The 18,975-nt window shown below is 45.3% G+C and overlaps 1 protein-coding gene across 1 annotated transcript; it reads right to left on the bottom strand.

Annotated features, from left to right (window-relative positions):
- Positions 1-3,129: 3,129 nt before the first annotated feature.
- Positions 3,130-18,800, bottom strand: RCC1L (RCC1 like; the record flags this gene model as incomplete). Its single annotated transcript, XM_082008758.1, has 11 exons — positions 3,130-3,341; positions 4,943-5,028; positions 6,364-6,537; positions 7,615-7,699; positions 9,159-9,340; positions 10,366-10,450; positions 12,805-12,856; positions 13,974-14,040; positions 14,919-15,047; positions 17,548-17,677; positions 18,516-18,800. The coding sequence occupies 11 exons, from the start codon at positions 18,798-18,800 to the stop codon at positions 3,264-3,266; spliced, it is 1,353 nt and encodes a 450-aa protein (XP_081864884.1). The 3' UTR covers positions 3,130-3,263.
- Positions 18,801-18,975: the final 175 nt, after the last annotated feature.

Below are 18,975 nucleotides of genomic sequence, written 5' to 3'. Positions count from 1 at the left end.
TACTCGTCTGCAGGCAAACACCAGGCTGGCAGCGCCATGGGGCTTTGCAGCTGAGCAGGGTGCAAAGGCTCAGCGCAGGCTCAGCACGAGCTCAGCATGTCCCACCAGCACTTCAGCTGCGACACAAGAGTTGCTGGAGGCAGGGCAGGAGAGCAACAAACCCAGTCACAGCTCCCACCGCTGCTTCGGCCACAGACTATTGCTGCACAGGGAGGGCACGGGCAGTCCCTGCTTGCTTTGCAAATAGCGTAAGACGCAATGAAAAATGAAACAGCCGCTGCCACGGCCTCACTAACAGCTCTGGACATGCTCTAGTCTGATCTTGTGCGTGAAATAATTTCAGCAATGCCTGCTTGTACTGAGTGGCAAGGTTCTGGTAGCAGGATGCTGCAGGGGCAGCTTCTGTGAGAAGATACCAGGAACTGCCCCCATGTCAGGCAGAGCCAATGCCAGATGGCTCCAAGACGGACCTGCTGCTGGCCGAGGCCAAGCCCGAGCCCATCAGCGAGGGCAGTAGTGCCTCTAAGGTAACACAGTTAAGAAGGGGGGAAAAAACCTGCAGGACAACTGCAGCAGGAGAGAGGAGCGAGAATACGCAAGAGCAACAGCTCTGCAGACACACAGGTCAGTGAACAAAGAGAGGGAGGAGGTAGAAAAGCCAGGAGTAAGGTCGAGCCTGGAAAGGCAGGGGTGGTGGAAAAGTGTTTTTACATTTGTTCTTATTCCTCATTATCCTGCCCTATTTCATTGGCAATAAATTAATTTCAAGTCGTTTTGCCCATGATGGTAAAACATACCTGTCCTTATCTCAACCCACAAGCTTTCCATAACATTTTCTTCGCATCCTGGGGGGGATGGAGGGGAATGACAGAGCACCTTGGTGGGCACCTGGCCAAGGTCAACCCCCACCACCGCTTCAGCCAAAACAAGGGTCAGTGCCGGTGTTTGCCAGACTGTAGGCGCTCTGCCGCTAACTTTGTCCCCATCAAACAGCATGTTCAAGAATGCCCACAGCCACTGTAATGAAAGCGCAAACACTCCCATGCATTAAGCCATACAACACTTCTATTTAGGGCTAAAGACCTTGCTGGCATCTAATTAACACACAAATTTTGCAATTTATTGCACAGCAAGACTGCAACACAACCAGGTACAGCCCAGCATTAATTCTCATCCCAGCTCTCCAAAAGGCCCAGCCCCAAGTGGCATCGGGGAAGAGCTGTGAACGAGAGCAGCTAAAAGCCTGTAGCACTCCCCAGCACTAACCAGCCACCCCGTGCAGCCCTCCTCAAACTGCAACATCCACAAAGGAAACTGTGTGTAACACCACCTTCCTTACCACAGTTTTTTATATTTGTTTTCAATGCTTTAGTAAGTTTCCTCATGTTAAAAGGACACAGCTACTCCCATGAGCCCAACAAGACACATTTGGGCAGCCCAAGTTGCCCAAGTGAAATGTAGAATAAGGTATAAATTAAAACTAAGTTAATGGAATCTCACAGCAGCGCAGGTCTGCCACAATTTAACGGTAGCTTACTGCTTGTTCTGCCCCAACCCACCACAGCCACACAGCAATGTTAATAACTCATATACCTGTCTATTCCTGGGTACTGTTTCACCTGTCATATTTTATGCAAAGCCTTCAAGACTTATTTCATCAAGGTCAAGCTTACCCCCTGAGTTTTGGTAATTACACAACAGATTTTACATAGAATTTCAGCTAATGGAGCCAAAACGTGAGTACGTTGTATCCCCAGGCTGCGTGGACACAGCACCTGCCTACAAGGGTACCAGTCCTGCGGGTGTCTCAGCTGACAGAACCAAAAATCACTGTCACTGTGAACCAAAATGCTTAAGTTTCAATGCAGAGTGAAAGACAGAGCAGCTCATGTGTGATGTCAAGCTCAAGAACATGCCCATTTCTACTGATCAAGACTTTATAACCACTTTATTAAAAACATATTAGCTTTGTTTTTGCCAAAATTATTTACACAGTAGAAGTATCCCACACAGAGAGAAATGATACAACTCTGCCTGATGTTTGCAGTCTTTCACAGCAGACAGTTTCCCACACTTGAGCATGAGATTTGCTAAGTGCCTGCTACAGGTACATACAACTGTTGCATCCCATCTCCATCAGCTTACTGTGTCCTAAATGCGCTCACAACAACTTCTCTGCTAAGAAGGTGCCAAGAAACAAGGCTCTGCTTCTTGCCCACGAAGACTCCTTCCCCTGCTGGGCATTACTGAAAAGCCTGGCTAATTTAAAAGGGCTCTTTGCAACTGAAGACAGAAAGAGTGCAGGGACTCCCCCCGCCCCCCCCCCCCCCCAAAAAAATCAAAGGCAGTGGTTTGTGATCAGCACACGAAGACAGAAGTACTTGATGAGCTCCTGCCTGTGCACCAACCTGCAGGTAGCTAAGAGGGAGCTCTGTTTCCAGCCTACCTCCATAGATAAGCTAGACTGGCTACTGTCACTACCGATCTGTCCTTCCACAGCAACGGCAGCGTAGACAACCTATGATTTATCGTTCCATGCTGTCTTGTTCAACAGCACATTCCCCCTGCAAACAAGTTCTCACTCTTCCAGTTAAACAAACATGCTCTTTGGGTGTTCAGTCTCCAGAGTCCACAGGGAAAACCTGCAACACAGCCTGGGATAAGAGCACACCACTGCCTCCAGGCCATGGGCTGTGCATCCAGCTTCTGCATGGAACAGCAGCCTGGGCAGAGTGAAGCTGTGGTGGACACCAAGGACACCTGTGCTGGGCTCCAACAGCCAGCATGACTTTTCTTTCACATAGAAAATAGTTATAAAAAACCAACCCTTTCCCTTGAGAAATAGTTTGGCTTAGCCCAACACTGACACCCCAGAGCTGCTGGCAGGGAAGGTGTCCATAAGTGAATGTCCTGTGCTACAGATTTCACCTTGTGCCAGTCTTCTCTGAGGAAGATGCTCTTCATCCTTAGGCACAGAGGGACTCACCAGCTGTGGGTTAGGCCCCGAACTCTTTGGGACCTCATCACGAACCAGCCAGAGCACTCCTTGCATTTCCACTCTCCTCAGGGAACGTACTTCCTTCCTGCACCAGGCTGGAGCGAATCCAATGATGCAGAGATGACAACACACCCAGGCACTGCTATGGCTGTCTCTGCTCACAGTCACTTCTTGCTTGGCTTCACAGAATGAGTCTTCCTTTCCAAGAAGCTTGTGACCAAGTCACCCCATTTTCTTAGCACAGTGCTGGGGCCCAGCAATATTACTAGGTAAAAGACTTAACCATGCTTACCATATGATCAACTCCACATGCAACATCCACCACCTCACCGGGCACAGTCACCTGGATCAGACACACAAGAGTGGATTATTTCTCAGGCTGCTACTTTGCACCTGGTATTTCCTATTTCTCATCCTCCTTCTGCTTAACGTGCCAGTTAGTTTCACAGGGCCTTGTACCAATGAAAGTGCCATCTTGAAAACTCAGAGAAAGCAAGATTCAGCACCAGACATGCTTGTGCACTGAGCTGTGAAATACTCCCCTTCTCCCTCAACAGCAGCACATAAACCTTTGGAAGGACAGAAGGAGAGGGCTCACTAGCAGAGAGTAGCCTCAGCCCATCTGTTCAGCAGCAGAAATAGCATGACCAAACCGAGCGTAATCCAGACAGCAGGAAGAGGATCTGCCCAAGCACCAAGGATTTGCCTCTTCTCTCATCAGCAAGGACTGGAACAAGGCAAAAGCTCAACTCAGCCTAAGGCAGTTTTTGCTTTCATGCTAAGCAGACCCAGCTCACTCACTAGTGTAGTTACAGCTCTTTCACTTAAAGCTGACTTCGAACTGAAGGAAAGCAGAGGCTACAAATGCAGGTTCCTCCTTATAGCTAAGGGAGAGGAGAGATGGCTAATTCTAGGGCAGGTCATCACAGACAAGGACCCTGGTAACTGCCCTGTACATTGCCATAGGAGTGTCAGACAGGGGTGGGCTGTTGGAGGGAGCACAACCCTCAACATCCACACTTAGGGAAACCTGAACGTGCCATGCTTGGTGAATTCAGAAACTCCGCTCAGCCACAGCAGTGTGATTTTACACAAATGCTCCAGTGTCAGGTCTTTCTTGGTTCATTTTTAAAGGAAGGATAAAGCATTCTAAAGAAACACATCCACTGCAAGTTCAGACACATGGAAAGGCACTCCAGGGTGGTCCAACTGATTGCCTCCCTCCTCTCCTACTTGGCCTTCATGGAGACTGGGAACATCTGTTAGGCTGAGTACTTAACTCCAGAGCCAAAGACTCTTCTACACCCACAGAGTCTGGCTCTCAGAGCCATCTGAGAGAAGGGAGTGGAACTGTGAGCGTTGCGAAAGAGCTATGAAAACAGTTCAGTGGCTAAGGATCTCCTACTGATCCTACACAGTCAGTCCAGTGACCATAGCTGTCTGACTTGGAAGAGGAGCAGGGGAAGGAAGCCCACAGCTACGCGGACCTGCTGCCACTATAGTCTGACCATCACGACCAAAACGTTCACCTAATTTAGATATGTAATGCAAGTCTTCTGGGTCACAGATGACCAATACTGGTGGTTTTCTTTGCAGCATGTACAACTGTGGGTTAGAAGGGGAGGAAAGAGACAATAAGGGGTAGCAGGTAGAAGACTGCGGACAGCAGGGAGATACAAACAGTTCAGATGTGATGGCACAGCACCAGATGTTGCTTTGGGATCTGAAATCAATACTGAAATAGCAGACTAAAAAATTTACTCAATACCTCCCTCCCTAAGCGGGCTACGCAAGGACCTCTGGAAAACAAAGCAGTTCTACAGTTATCTTAGGCTTCCACTTCTTTCAAAATTACTCAGCAAAACCACATGGCAAATTATGTTCCCTGCCCTCAGGATAACAAAGACTAGCTAAAGAATATACTCCCAATACTACCATCCTTACCCTCCATGGGAAATACTGGTCTTCCGTTCTTCCAGTTCCCAGACACCCTCTTAGATTCTTGCCCCATACAAACAGTTCTCCTCTGTCTAACCAGGGAAAAAAAGAAGAAAAAGAATAAAATAGGGCAGAGTAATTACAAAGGAAAAATTCTATTTGTGATGCTGGCAGGTGTGACTACAGTGTGGCTTCTGGGAGCATAAAGGGTTATACATGCAGAATGAAAGCCATTGAGTTTAGTTCCAAGTACATAAATGTACTTGTGCTCAGTGAAAATGATGCCTAATGAGCAGGACAAGCAGCAAGTTCTGGGCACAAGTCTTTGCTTCCCCCACTTACATCTCTTGCTTTGGAATTTTATTTGAAGAAAAAGTGCAGCAGAAAAGATTTCAGGGAATCATTTGTGGTGACGTGAATCAGTTACACTGGAAGTTAGACAATTACAGCTGACCCACATCAGCTATCAGCACAGCAAATCAGGTAAGCAAGGCAGTGAAATCTGTCCCAAGCCATCACCTGGGGACTGGTTATTCAGCTGCCTGACAGAAGTGACCTTCTAATGACAACTGGGGAAAAGAAAAAAACTTGTGTTCAACAGAGTTGTAGAGTTTTAAGCTCCTCAGCAAAACATGTAGATCTCAGAAGTGTTCTGATCAGCCTCACAGAAGAGACAACCAAAACATGATCTATAACACAAGTACAATTTAACCGGAACACAGTTTCTAACACTTCCTGAATACCAGGGGGAGATCAGTTACAAGCATGCTGTAACCAGATCCATAGTGTCATGCATTACCATTTCCCCAGGAAGGACCAAGCACGCTGGCACCTGGCACTTTTCATTAGTAAACGATTACTCTTGCCACCAAGTACATGGGCTTTCTGTGTTGCTGCCCTCTGCCGCCCATTTTTAAATGACTTTCAAATTCCAAGCTTCCTTTAAAGGCTGCTATCAAGTACAGGGTGTATGTACCACAGTATCATACTGATTGCATGTTAAATGCATAGGTCTTCCTACCTCAATTGCTAACTCAATTGGTCAGAAGAGCCAAGAAACCCTGATGTCTAGCTCCAACTTAGACTCAGTCTTAGTTTGTTATTTATCACATAAATTCCTGCTGCTTCTAAAGTACAACTGACTGACTCATTCTGTACAAGGAAATGAAAAAAACATCCCAGGTTTCCTGTTTGAGAGAAATTTTTTTCTTTGCTTTAGAAGAACAACAATTTCTTTATTAAAGCATAAATTAGTGTAGTACCTACATTAGAAACCATGCTGACACCTGTAAATGTGCTGCCTGCCCTTCCTGTTGCATGCCAGCGTGCTTTAAGTTTAAAGAAGATGGGTGCTTTTTTTCTTTTTCTTTTAACTGCCAATAATATAGCAATGTGACTTCTCTGTGACAGTAGGACTAGAAACTTACTTGTAAGTGCCGCAAACTGGCTGAGTCCACAGCGAACGTGAGCAACACGGATGTCCGGATTGAAGTCTGACCAGCCAAAAAGGCTGGGTGGGATCATCTCTGGCACTGCTGTCTCTATTAGGTTTGGTCCTTTCCCAAGAATTCCATATCCCCAGACAAAAACATTTCCTTCTTCTGTATTACAATAAGAACACATCCTGTAAGAAAGTCTGCGCTTGTGGAATTCGTGCCATGACCAAGAGTTAACGAGATCCAAAGGGATATTTTCCTTTCTCTCAAAGCAGTCTAGCACCTTTTGATTATTTAAAATTTGCAAACAATGCATTGCCATCCAAATGCCTTAATTTTTTCCTAAGCTGTGCAAGCAGATCAAGCTTCACAGGCAAAACTTGCATAGGGAAATAATGCCAACACAGTGTGGGCTGGATAAAATACTTCAGCGTACTGACTGATGGGACAGAGGTCGAGTGTTTTATTATCACCGCCTTCTCCTTTGAGGAATGGCCAAACCAGCAATAGGCTAGCCGCTCTGCCTGGCATCCTGCCTTAAGCTGGGTGCCCGGGAAAGGCAGCAGTTGGACAGCTTAGGACAGAGTAAGTTGCTCTGTCTGCTAGTTCTGCTCCCTTCACACTAGAAGCTCAAATGTCTTGTCATTGCAAGCACTGCATCATATATATGAATGGCTTCCTTGAAATGATCCTTCATAAAAGTTAGTACAATCCTCTCCCTCACTCCTTTACTCAGTGACTTTGAAGCTGTGCTCCCCTGGCCACTGGCAATCCCAAGCAGCATTCACCAAGAAGCCTGCTGCAGATTTTCACTGTTCTTAGACAACTTTACTTTCCAGCCTAGTTTATCAAGATTTAGTTACATGTCAGATTTACACTGAGTCTGGAGGGGTCTTTTTTGTCTCAAGTGTTGCCTTACTTCCACCCTGTATCCATCTTCATGATAGGCCGCACATGGCCCATGTGATCAGCAAACGAGATCAGAACCACAAGCAGCAGCCATGTTCTTGTTCTAGTTTGCATAAGCGCTCACAACAGAACATTCTGGAAGCAATACTCTGTGGCCAGTGAAAATAACTCCCCTAATGCATTCTGAAATCAGAGGTTTCTCAGTCTCCCAGCTTTCCTTGTAACAGACAGCACTTTCCTGTTCCCAGCAAATAAGATGCTTGCTCCCTGATGTTACAATCCACCTACTGCATGGCCTTGCACTAACAAGGATGACTGTAAAAGTGAACTCACCCGTTAGCACAATATTGCCAGTCCCTCCACACGCAGCCTCCTTTATCTTCCCAATCTTGAATGGCAAATGCCTGGGAACATTCACCTGTAAGAGGTTGCAAGAGAGTTGTTAGAGACAAGGTAACCTGCAAGCTAGACACACATTTTTAACTTGTTCTCTAGTTCTGGTTAGAGCTCACATACACTGAATTCTTGATACAGACAACCTTTATTGCCTGAGTAACAGCATGAATGCAAGACCCAAGATTAAAAAAACTACATGAAATTCATTAAGACTGAGAGTGCGGACAAAGCGGAAAAAGTTACCCGCTGGAAAGCCTAAGTGCATGGTAACAAAGCTGGAAAAGCTTAACATCTGCTTATATCCCTGGCTCTCTAAGTCAGACACAATGGGAAAGTCAATAGATGAGCACATTTGCAAGTTTTCACAATGGACAAGATCACTAAAAAGTGGTCTGCGGCAGCATTTTTGAACACACTAGGGAAAAATCACTCAAATAAAATCGCTCTTATTTGGCACAATTCAACGCAACAGAAACCTACACTGCTTGACACATGTAAACAGTGACCTCAGATTTCACAGATAATGTCCAGCTCTGCTATTCTACAATCTGGACTTTCTTTATACTGTGCCTAAAACTCCTGCTTTGGCAAACATGCCATTCACCCATTTCAGACTTCCATCAAGCACCCAGCCAGGAAACTACTACCCTACTTAACCTGGTCATTGTCTTCAGGCCATATGGGTCTCAGTCATCAGCCCTACATTAAGGATACATCAGGAGAGGCATGAGAAACAAAGGTACATATTTTACTAAAACCATACTAATGTAATTGTCTGCTCTTAGCCTTCTGCCAAGAATAGCTTGAGTATTAATTAATTCCCTGACTCCATTTCCTACACTAACTGTAAGAGGAGACCATCTGCCTAATTACCTCAGTACTACAAAGCTTAGTGTCAAGTCAGCACTGTATTTTTGCCCCATATAAGTTTTCTCCAAAACACTTTTATCTGCGAGCCACTGAGTCTGTTTAGGATTCAGCTATAAACCTACCAAGGTTGTTCGTGAAAAATTCACCAATCTACGGGTTGATTGGAAAGGACTTCCAAGGGTCATCTGGACCAGCACCATGCTCAAAGCAGGATCACTCAAAATTCTAGATTAGCCAGCCAAAAGACTAATTCCTGTCCTGAAACCAACACAAGCACTTGAGCTGGACCTCAATTTGTTGCAAAGTCCACGGGATCGAGAAAGGAGAACATGGGGTGTACTCTTCCTTTGTAACAGACTAACAAACTGGGGTGAGGTGACACAAGCCTTTGCTTATCAATAGCTGGGAAAAATACTGCCCTAAAGCTATACAAACATTTCAGACAGATTGGTTTTGTAAGCATAAGTAAAACCAGCCTACTAGTGGTGTTAGTTTATACTGATTTATACTGCTGCGAAAAGAACCCAGAGCAGGGCAAAGTGTGTCATTTTTAACTCTGTGTGCAGCAGCTGAACTGAAACATGTAAAAACACACCCCCAGGCCAACCAACCTGTGTGGTTTCTGTGACAGATGCCAACTGCAAGTATTCCGAATTTCCCCAACCAAAGACGTCTCCTTCATCTGAAACAGCCAGACAACAGTCCCCATAGGAAGAGACCTGGATAATGTTTACTCCAGCAATGTCACCACGTAGCTTAGTAGGAACACTGGTGATGTTGTAGTGTCCAAGACCTGAAAGGAAAAAAGTAGAGGCGGTCTTTTTTCCAGACATACTTTTAATGCCTAGATAGGACCATTTTGTCATGTTTTAACCCAATCATCTTCCTCCAAGAGAAATCTTTCTGTCCATATCTCAACTACCAGCTTCAATGGACAAGCAGCCAGAAACACCAGTTCTAATAGCCAAAGCTACCTCTCTGTGTAAAGTTGTTTTGTACTCTAATCACACCTGGAAAACAGTCTCATCTCCCTTGTCTGCATGGACCAAAGTGTTTGAGAGAGCAGTAACCAAGCTGGGCAGATATCCCGACAGAGGTGAAGTTTCACAAACCGGCTGCATCCCATCTTCTGTAAGGAGAGCCAATAAGTGACCGCACACTGCAATCAGTTTAGACACCAGCAGTTGAAGTGGCAAAAAGAGGCTGGAAAGCAAACACTTTACATGACAAAAAGTTGCCTGGAAAAGAGGCCAGAATAAAGATGACAGAAACAAGATGGGCTACAGTATGTCTGCACAAGAGAACCATGGGAAGAACCCAGCTTCAGGAACAGAAGAACCAAACACTAGGAAGGACTATGAGGAAGTTCTTTGACAGCAGAAGCCACCAGAAAAATGGCCTGGCCAAAGATCCCATATTAAGACAGCAGTAGCTGCCAAAGGTCTCTGTCAGTTCAAAAGGAGCAAGAAGCAAAACAGACCCTGACACAAGAATCGGGAAAGCAAAGCCTGCACAGAGCCAGGGAGCTAACCTTCCCAGGCCACTTCCACATGCCCTCACAAGCTTTAAACAGTAGACACATTCTCCTCGGATTGCATGCTTGAATTGTCAGCACAGCATCCTAAAGTTCCTCTAAAAATGAAGTGGTTTGTCTCAATTTGGTTACACAAGAGCACTGAGAACATCTACACACAGCTGGAAACATACCAGCCCCTTTCTGTCCACACATGCACGACAAATATACACCACAAGCTCTGAATTAGCACAGCTTGCTATATTCATCAATTCACTGAAATGCAAGCTAAGCTGAGCTCCTACCTGTTTGTCCATCAGCTCCCCAGCCACATGCATAGACCGCGCCTTTCTTGGTTCTAAACAGACTGTGGTCCTGCCCACACACAACCTGCACACAAACAGAAAGTCAGAGCTGGTCAGGAAAGGTCGTATGTTCAGAATCGTTTTAACGAAGCATTACTTCGCAGACAAATTGAACAATGAACCTCTACAATGCCCATCATCTCAGATTTTGACCTTTCTCTCCTGATCAAATGACTCTACAGAGAGGGAAGGCTAAGAACAGCACAATACAGCACAGAAAACAGCAGATTTTCTTTGTGGAAAGTGATGCTGCGGTTGATTTGCTCCGAGACCCAAACCCCAGCCTAGTTAACAGAAAGCTCAATTCAGCAGTACAACACAACAAAACAGCAAAGAGTAAATAAGAGATCTCCCTTCCCAGAGTGCTACCACATGACTCTCGATGCCAGTTACAAACTGCTATTGATTCCTTGCCATGTAAGCACTCTAGGAACACATCTGTTCTCAAATTGACATTTACGTTGAACTAACAATCACATCTGCCACAGGCTTGGCATGAATTAGAGCCAAAATCTTCAAAAGCAGACATCAAAATTTAGCCAAAGATTAAAGGGATTTCATCCACAAGTTGAGAGTAACTACGAAGAATACTAAGCACATAACTGCTGTCAAAGTACAAACAGGTACCAATTAGCCAACCCCCTTGAAAAAAATTAAATCACAAAAAATCCAAACAGATTTGGATTACAAGCCAAATTCAAAATACCATTAGGATGTACCACAGCACACTCATCACGTGGACCTAAATGAATGACCCTTGCTTTCTAGGATGCTGCATGGAACAGGAGCAATGTTTGCCCACAGAGTACTGCTACAGTGTCACAGACACACTAGTGAACTGCTCCTGTGCCTGGAAACACTGCAGCCATGCGCAGACTCAGTGGCATTTATGCTGCTCTGCAGTCCCTTGCTCTCCTTAGAAACCTGGCCTACGGAAATGGTGGCTAATCTAAGAGGATGGTCCCACAGCTCACTTTTGAAATGGGGAAGACAAAATTCAAAATAAAACAGATCCCAAGTGATAAAAGTGACAAAGGGGAACAAAAGCAAGAAATGAGGACAGGACAGATGAGGTGCCAGAATGACCTCCCTGCCACGCAGGTGTTACCTAGGAGTTGAGCAAGCAAACACTGCACTGGCATTCCCATCAAATTCTTCAGTAAGTTCAGGCCCTGCAATGACAGTTACAACTGCTCTGCAGAGGCACGGAGCAAAATGCCACCTTGTGCTTTTTGTAAGTAACCATATAGTAGATCGCCTCATCATTTCAAAGACCTTCAATTGAATGATTTGCAAATTCTTTTTTTTTTTTTCATTACAGAATCACAGACTGGTTGAGTTTGGAAAGAACCTCAGAAAGTCATCTGGTCCAGCCACTCTGCTCAAGCAGGGCCACCTACAGCCAGTTGTCCAGGACCATGTCCAGATGGCTTTTGAATATCTCCAAGGATGGAGACTCCACAACCTCTCTGGGCAACCTGTGTCAGTGCTCAATCATAGTAAAAAAGTGTTTCCTGATGTTCAGAGGGAACCTCCTGTGTCACAGTTTGTGCCCACTGCCTCTTGTCCTGTCACTGGGTACCACTGAAAAAAGCCTGGCTCCACCTTCTTTGCACCCTACCTTCATGTACCTATACACATTGCCAAGACACACTCCCAGCCTTCTCTTTTCCAGGCTAAACAGCCCCAGCCCTCTCAGCATTTCCTCACAGGAGAGACGCTCCAGTCCCTTCATCACCTTAATGACCCTTCATTGCACTCTCTTCAGTACGTCCATGTCTCTTGTACCGGGGAGCCCAGAAATGGACACAGTACTCCAAGTGTGGCCTCACCAGTGCTGTGCAGAAGGGAATAACCACCTCCCCTGACCTCTTGGCAACACTCCTAATGCAGCCAAGGGTACCATTTGCCTTCTCTACAGCAAGGGCATGCTGCTGGCTCACGGTCAACCTGGTGTCCACCAGCATCCCCAAGGCCTTTTCTGCAGAGCTGCTTCTCAGCCAGGTAGCCTCCGGCAACCAGTGGTGCCTAGGGCTGTCCCTCCCCAGGTGCAGGACTTGACCCTTCCCCTTGCTGAACTTCAGGAGGTTCATGTCAGTGCATTTCTCCAGCCTCTGGATGGCAGCACCACCCTCTAGTGTATCAGCCACTCCTCCCAGTTCTACGGCACCTGCAGACCTGCTGAGGGTACATTCTGCCCATCACCCAGACCATTATTGAAAATGTTCAACAGGATCGGAGCCAGTATTGACCTCTGAGGTACAACACTAGTTACTGGCATTCAACTAGTCTTCATGCCAATGATTACCACCCTCTGAGCTTGGCTGTTCAGCCAGTTTTCAATCCACCTCCAAAATTCAGTTCAGATCGTCCTCTTACCTGGACAACTCTGCTGTCAAACTCCTTCAGCTGATGAATTAGATGGCTTTCACTGGACAGCATCAAACAGCCACCGGGAAGAGAAAAAGCAACACAAGTGGATTTAGAAGACTAACTGAAAAGCGTGAAGGTAGACCTGCCTTTACTCACTTTGCTATTAGAAGAAGAGAGATTCTCTCACATGTTCTCTCACATATTCAAACACCATGGTGCTACTGTAAATAATTGCTGCACAAAGAAGGAAAGTAATTTTGCATTCTCTTATTTAAGAAGTTAACTATCACTTTTTAAATATAACCTCTCATGGGAACTGGGAGTAGGAGCAATCCTCAAACACATTCCCTAGCCTAGAATGAGCACAGACACTAGATAATACTGCAGCATCTATATAAACACTACACTTCATTAGAGATTAACCAGATATCCCAGAGCACAAACCATGTAGTATTAATATCTATGTCGTTCTTTCACAAAAACAGGAATTCTGAACAATCCAATTACTATCTTCCACTATCAAGGTGAAAAAAAGCTAGCTAAATTACAGCTATTTTCTTAAACTATACAGGCCAAGTCTTGTGGATCACAGAGAGAGCAATAAGCAAGATCTCTTCTAAGCCCTGCCAGGGAATCAGTAACTTTCAACATATTCCCACTACCCACTTACATCACTACTATCTTACAGAGCATTTTGAGAATATGCTTTGGTGGGGCTCACAAAAATGCTGCAAGGCAAAAGCACTACAGATTCAAAGGTAGTTACAGCAAAGAGATTCAACAAAAGGATGCCTCTTTCATCATTAAAAGGCATTTCTAATGCCCACAGAAATGGCACTTGCGCTCTGAGAGGCCAAAGACCGACTACTAACACCAATTATCTCAAGCAATTTGTGAAGGTTGGGTTTTCTCACTATACCCTGCAAAAACTGTCACATGCTGACACCTTTCTGTCTTTTGTGACTGTGTCCAGAAGAGCCCTAGTGCCCAGCCTGAGTTTAAAGCCAGGCCGTTTATATGACACCTGCAGCATAAAACCCTGTTCTCAGACTCCTTAATCTTAAATGGCATCCTTATACTACCAGATTTTTCCCACCTCCAGGCTTTTCTGTAGGGCTGTTTTCATGCAATTATGTTTTTAACATTAAGGAAGTTCAGGATCTTTGGATTCTCACCTGTAAGTTTCATCTTCAACAACCTTCCGGCCACATTGTCCATAAGAATTGTTCCCCATTGTGAAAACTGAAAAACAATGATAAAATACACTAGTTTTAGCACTGCCCAATGCCCTGAAAGCCTCTTTTCAGTACACAAAACATTTTCACAAGATCCTCAGTATGAAAGGTGGAACAAAGTACTGCAAAAATTGGCATAAGCTTTCTTCAAACCAAGTCCACTTGAATTTAAGTGACCGAACCCATTTTCATCAACAATATCCTGGTGATATTGTTGCAGGCACAGTTAGCGGTACCTGGAGCCCACTGGCTGTTTTTCAGTAATTGCCTAGTTCATCCTGCCGTTGCCAAGGAGACTCAGAAATAGATCAGTGCTCCCACAGGAGCATTAAATCAACCACCCAACCAGCTCACCCACTGATAAGCGGTGCTGGATCGCTTAGTGCAGCACTGAAGCCACTGCACCAGAGAATTCCCAGAGACGTAGAGAGCCAATTCACACATAGGATCTTCTGTATAAAGACCTATTAATTAATGGCTTTTATAAATGTAGCACTCTGGGGCTTCAAGGGGAAAGTAACACAGGAGTATTGGCATAGCCATCCAAAACTGAATTCAAAAACACGTCTGACCGAACAAGACAAATAGGCTACACTTAAAAAGGCTTGGGGCTAGATAAACAAACCACATTTTGCAATACTTTTAGTGAAAGAGCTTCCAACACATTTACAGCTTGAATCAAGCAGAGCTCAACGCACAGTTATCATCTCAGGGCTCTCCCTCCCAGGAGCAATCCCACAAAGGCCAACAGCTACCTGCACCACATCTACAATGCAGAGAGGCCATCTGCGGTCTAGCTCTAAAGGACAGAAGACAATCCTTCCCAGAGCTTTTAACGAAAGCATAGTCAGGCATCCGTTGTCACCAGCATAAGTGATACTGTACCTCCTTCACTATCTGTCAGGATCAGGGAATGGGCTCTCCCACAGGACACCTGCAAGACTCGAGTCTGCTGCGGCTTCTCCAGTGGTAATGGAATTGGAGATGGTTCCAAGACGTATTCATAGCCCTTAGCTTAAGGAAGAGAGATAAATTAGAAAGTCAGTAGTTTCCATAAAGCAAATTCATTACACATTTGCCAATCCTGTTGTACATACACACACTGACTCCTATTTTGTTACAAAAGCAGACATATTTCAGAAAGCCAAGGTGCTAGCCGAAGTAAAAGGGCGACTGGGATTTGTCATGTGGAGGAAGAAGTTAAAAGCCAGAGGGATAGTTGAATCCAATAATCACTGCCTCATCAAAAATCAACCATACTGACAAGCTAAATGTTATTAAGGCTTCAGGTGGCCAGAACTGAGAAACTGAGGCTTTCAGCTGTATGTTCAACCACTTTGGTGAATAAGGCTGGATTATTAGAGAGCTTAAGACCAAGGACAAACTTCGGTTTTCTGTGCAACTGGGGATATTGCAAACAGGATACAATAGCAGCAATCACAAAAAGACAGCATGAAAGCTGAAAAAAAAAATCTTAGGGCTTCATATTTAAAGAATAGTAGACTAAGGGCCCTTTCTGAAAAAAGGAACACAAGAAACATTAGCTAGCCTGGCTCCATAGAGGATAAGAGATCTAACATTTACGAAAGAAAATGACAGGCTGTACTAGAAAAAGATGATTTAGTAACTTGAAGAATATGTAATCAGTTACAGTCAACTGGGGGGTGGGGGCGGGGAAAGAACAACAAAACATAAATCAGTACTAGGGAAAAGGTTAAGGGGAGATAAAAAGCTTTGATTTCAAAGAAAGCCACTGTAACAAGTGAAATCAAATCCCAGAGGACTCAAAGCAGCACTGCACTCACATATAGTGGTGCTTTAACTAGTTCTCACTGCCTTCAAAGAAAAAATCTACACGTACCCTTTTACAGTAAGGCACTACTTGATGTGAGGACAGGCATTACAACTGGCTGCTTGCAAATGGTGGAAGCCTGCCATGCAATATAGCAGGAACTGAAAGACAGCAAAGTTCGTATCTGCCTAAAGAGATCTGGAAGTCACAAAACAAGCAGCCTTTTCCTCTGTCTGTTCCTTCCAGCAGAGCCACACAGCTACTGGGATCTGTGGAAATGAACTCAATATCATCACTGATAATACCTGAAGGATTTTAGAGAAGAGACAATGAGGTGGCTAATGCAGGGGCGGGTGAGAATAAATGATGAGTAGCTTAGCTTAGAAACAGATTAAGTTAGAGTATGAACTACAACCACCTAAAAGTCAGAAGGTTGCAAATTCCCCTGGAAACAAAGCACCTACAGGGACACAGTGTTGGAATTAGCAAGTACCAAAGCAAGTTTTCAAAACTGAGTAACAAGCAGCACATCCAACAGGAAGCTTGTCTGTGGGAAGTTAAATACGGAGCAGTAGCTCCGCTGATCTGCACCACACTTTCAACAGATCCTACCAAACACTGAATGCTCCCTTACTTACAAGAGCTTGAACTGCAAAACTATTTAACACATTTCTGGATTCTCTGGCAAAAATAATCCACAGGTCAGATGAAAGACAAGAAAATGACAAGACACTCCTGAGACATCAGGACATACAGAACTAAGACAGACTAAGAGTTGAAACCTTTAAAAGCAGTAGTGAGTGGAGACTTCTGCAGCCCCTTCATTCTGCAGCTGCTGTTTAGGCACGCACTCCTGCTGCGTGCACACACCCTTGGAAATCTACACCGCGTGCCAGCAGCGACGCACAACAGCAGCACCACTGTAAACTTCAGCATTCTGCATAGTAGCTCCAATTTCTTTTGCTTCTCCACAAAGTTTAATCTTTTGCCCACAGCAGATGCACCATACCTTAATGGATTATGCTCTTATACACTATAAAGAGAAAGAGTGCTTTTAACATGGTTATCCCCAATTGTTTATGGAAGGATGTTTTAAAACAGTTAGAGACAGACATTCTGTAAGGGAAGTAAGTTCGTGGATTTTGTATCTGTCTTGGGTGGAAGGCGGCAATGTTCTGCACAGAAATCATCACCTTAAACATGCTTGAGATCCTGGTATAAGACAGAATGACTGAATAACATGTTTTTCCTTCAAACTTCACATAAAATTCCACTGACTGTATAAAAAGATCTCTGTGGGAAAGGAAATTAGTTTACAGATGCAAAGGCAACAAAAGCGAGCAAACAATCTTGCCAAAATCATTTCATTAACTAGTCCACTGCATTGTTTAGTATTGAACTATAGTCATAGCAACACCTTAATCACACACACACACTTCTGCAGAATAAAAAGTTACTTAGATTTTAGTTACATCCAGGCAAGAATGTAAGCGCACTGCACAGAACAAATGCATACCTTGATCAGCTACAAACCACACAAAAACATAGCTAAGTTCCCAAAAAAAGGCCCCTCTCAAAAAAAAAAAAAAAAAAAAAAGCATAGCCCTGCAATCTGCATCAAAACCTCCTGGGCATTTTTTATGCCTTCTAACCCAAAGTTTCCCACACCACATGTATCCTGTAGTGCCCCCCTATAAGCCCTTACATGACCTTAATCCTTACTTCGATCTCTTATGCTTCTCTGGAATCCAAGCTGGGAATCCTTGTTCAGCCCCATGCCCCACACTTTGGTGATGTCCGTGGTATTAGAGGACAGCAGCGTGAATCCGTAACCACAGGCGGCAGAGGATATCTTTGAAGACAAAGAAAAACCACACCACTCAGTTACAAACTATGGCTTAGAAAAACAAGTTTTGCCCCATGCTGTTTGTGCATCAGCATTCCTCCTTCACTAAGTTTATCCAAATACAGCCCAAATTCACGGTACATATAGTCTTTGCACAAACGATCAGAAACACTCTTCAGCGATAAGCACAATGGTGCAAACTCAAGTCCAACATTACTGCCCTACAGCATTTTTTTGTGTGCATACATCTTTACTTTTTTATTATTTTGGACCCATTCAACCACAACAGGAAGACCCATTTGTTGACCTGCAGCAGCAGTAAATTATAAAAACAAACAAACAAAAAAACCCCCCAACCTACAGACCAATATTAAGACACTAACATTCGCCTGTTTTACTCACTTTTTGCCCCCCAAAACCCAGTATAACAGCTCTGACCTTCTTTGGACAGCAGAGAATTGCGTTTGAAACAAGCAGACAGAAAATGAAGTGGTTTTCAAAAAAAGCCTCCAATTTAATCAAGGTGAAAGCAGCCACGAAAGCCACTGAAAATGAGGCCCTGTTTCTCTGATGTTGCTCTCGTACAGCTCTGACATGAGAATATAGATGTGTGTGTATATCTACACACACATATATATATATATATATTCCAGGTTGCCCGCTACTGTAGTTATACTAAAAACATCCGCTACAACAAAATTAATCCGGGCAAAGCCTTTAAATCAGATAACTTAACGCCGTTCAACGCCGAGAGAAGAAACCGGCCAAGATTAACTGGCACGGGCAGAGGCTTGAGACTAACGTTCCCCTGTCGTGACCAAACAGCCGCCACCCCCGGGCTCACCTTCTCCTCCGTTTCCAGCCGGTAGGGCGTGGGTTGGATCCGCCGCGGCTTCTTCCAGCCCACGTCCGGCTTCACGAAGCTGGGGACGCCCAGGGCGCCCGAGTAGCAGAAGCCCCACACGAAGACACGGTCCTTCCGCTTGGCCGCCTTCCCCGCGTACTGGAAGACTGGGGCGGCCTCCTCGGCCTCCCTCAGCTGGCGGACGCTCCGCGGGCCCGCCGGCTTGGCCAGGCCCCTGTGGAGGGCTGGCGGCGGCCGCCGCACTCTCCTCAGCACCCACCACATCGCCACCGCCTCCCCGCGCCCCTCAGGCCGCCGCCATTTTGCCGACCTCTCACCTGCGACCCCGCGCGGGCGGCGGGCCGCGTGCCGCCTCACCGCCCCCCTGTGCGCATGCGCCCGGCCGCGGCGCCGCAGTCACGTGCGGCGCGAGCCGGGGAGGGGGGCTGGGGCGCCCGCC

The sequence above is a fragment of the Phaethon aethereus genome (genome assembly GCF_964289735.1).
Source record: "Phaethon aethereus genome assembly, chromosome: 19".
Taxonomy (NCBI): domain Eukaryota; kingdom Metazoa; phylum Chordata; class Aves; order Phaethontiformes; family Phaethontidae; genus Phaethon; species Phaethon aethereus.
The sequence above is the reverse complement of the archived record's forward strand: the minus strand, read 5'-3'. Positions and strand labels throughout refer to the sequence as shown.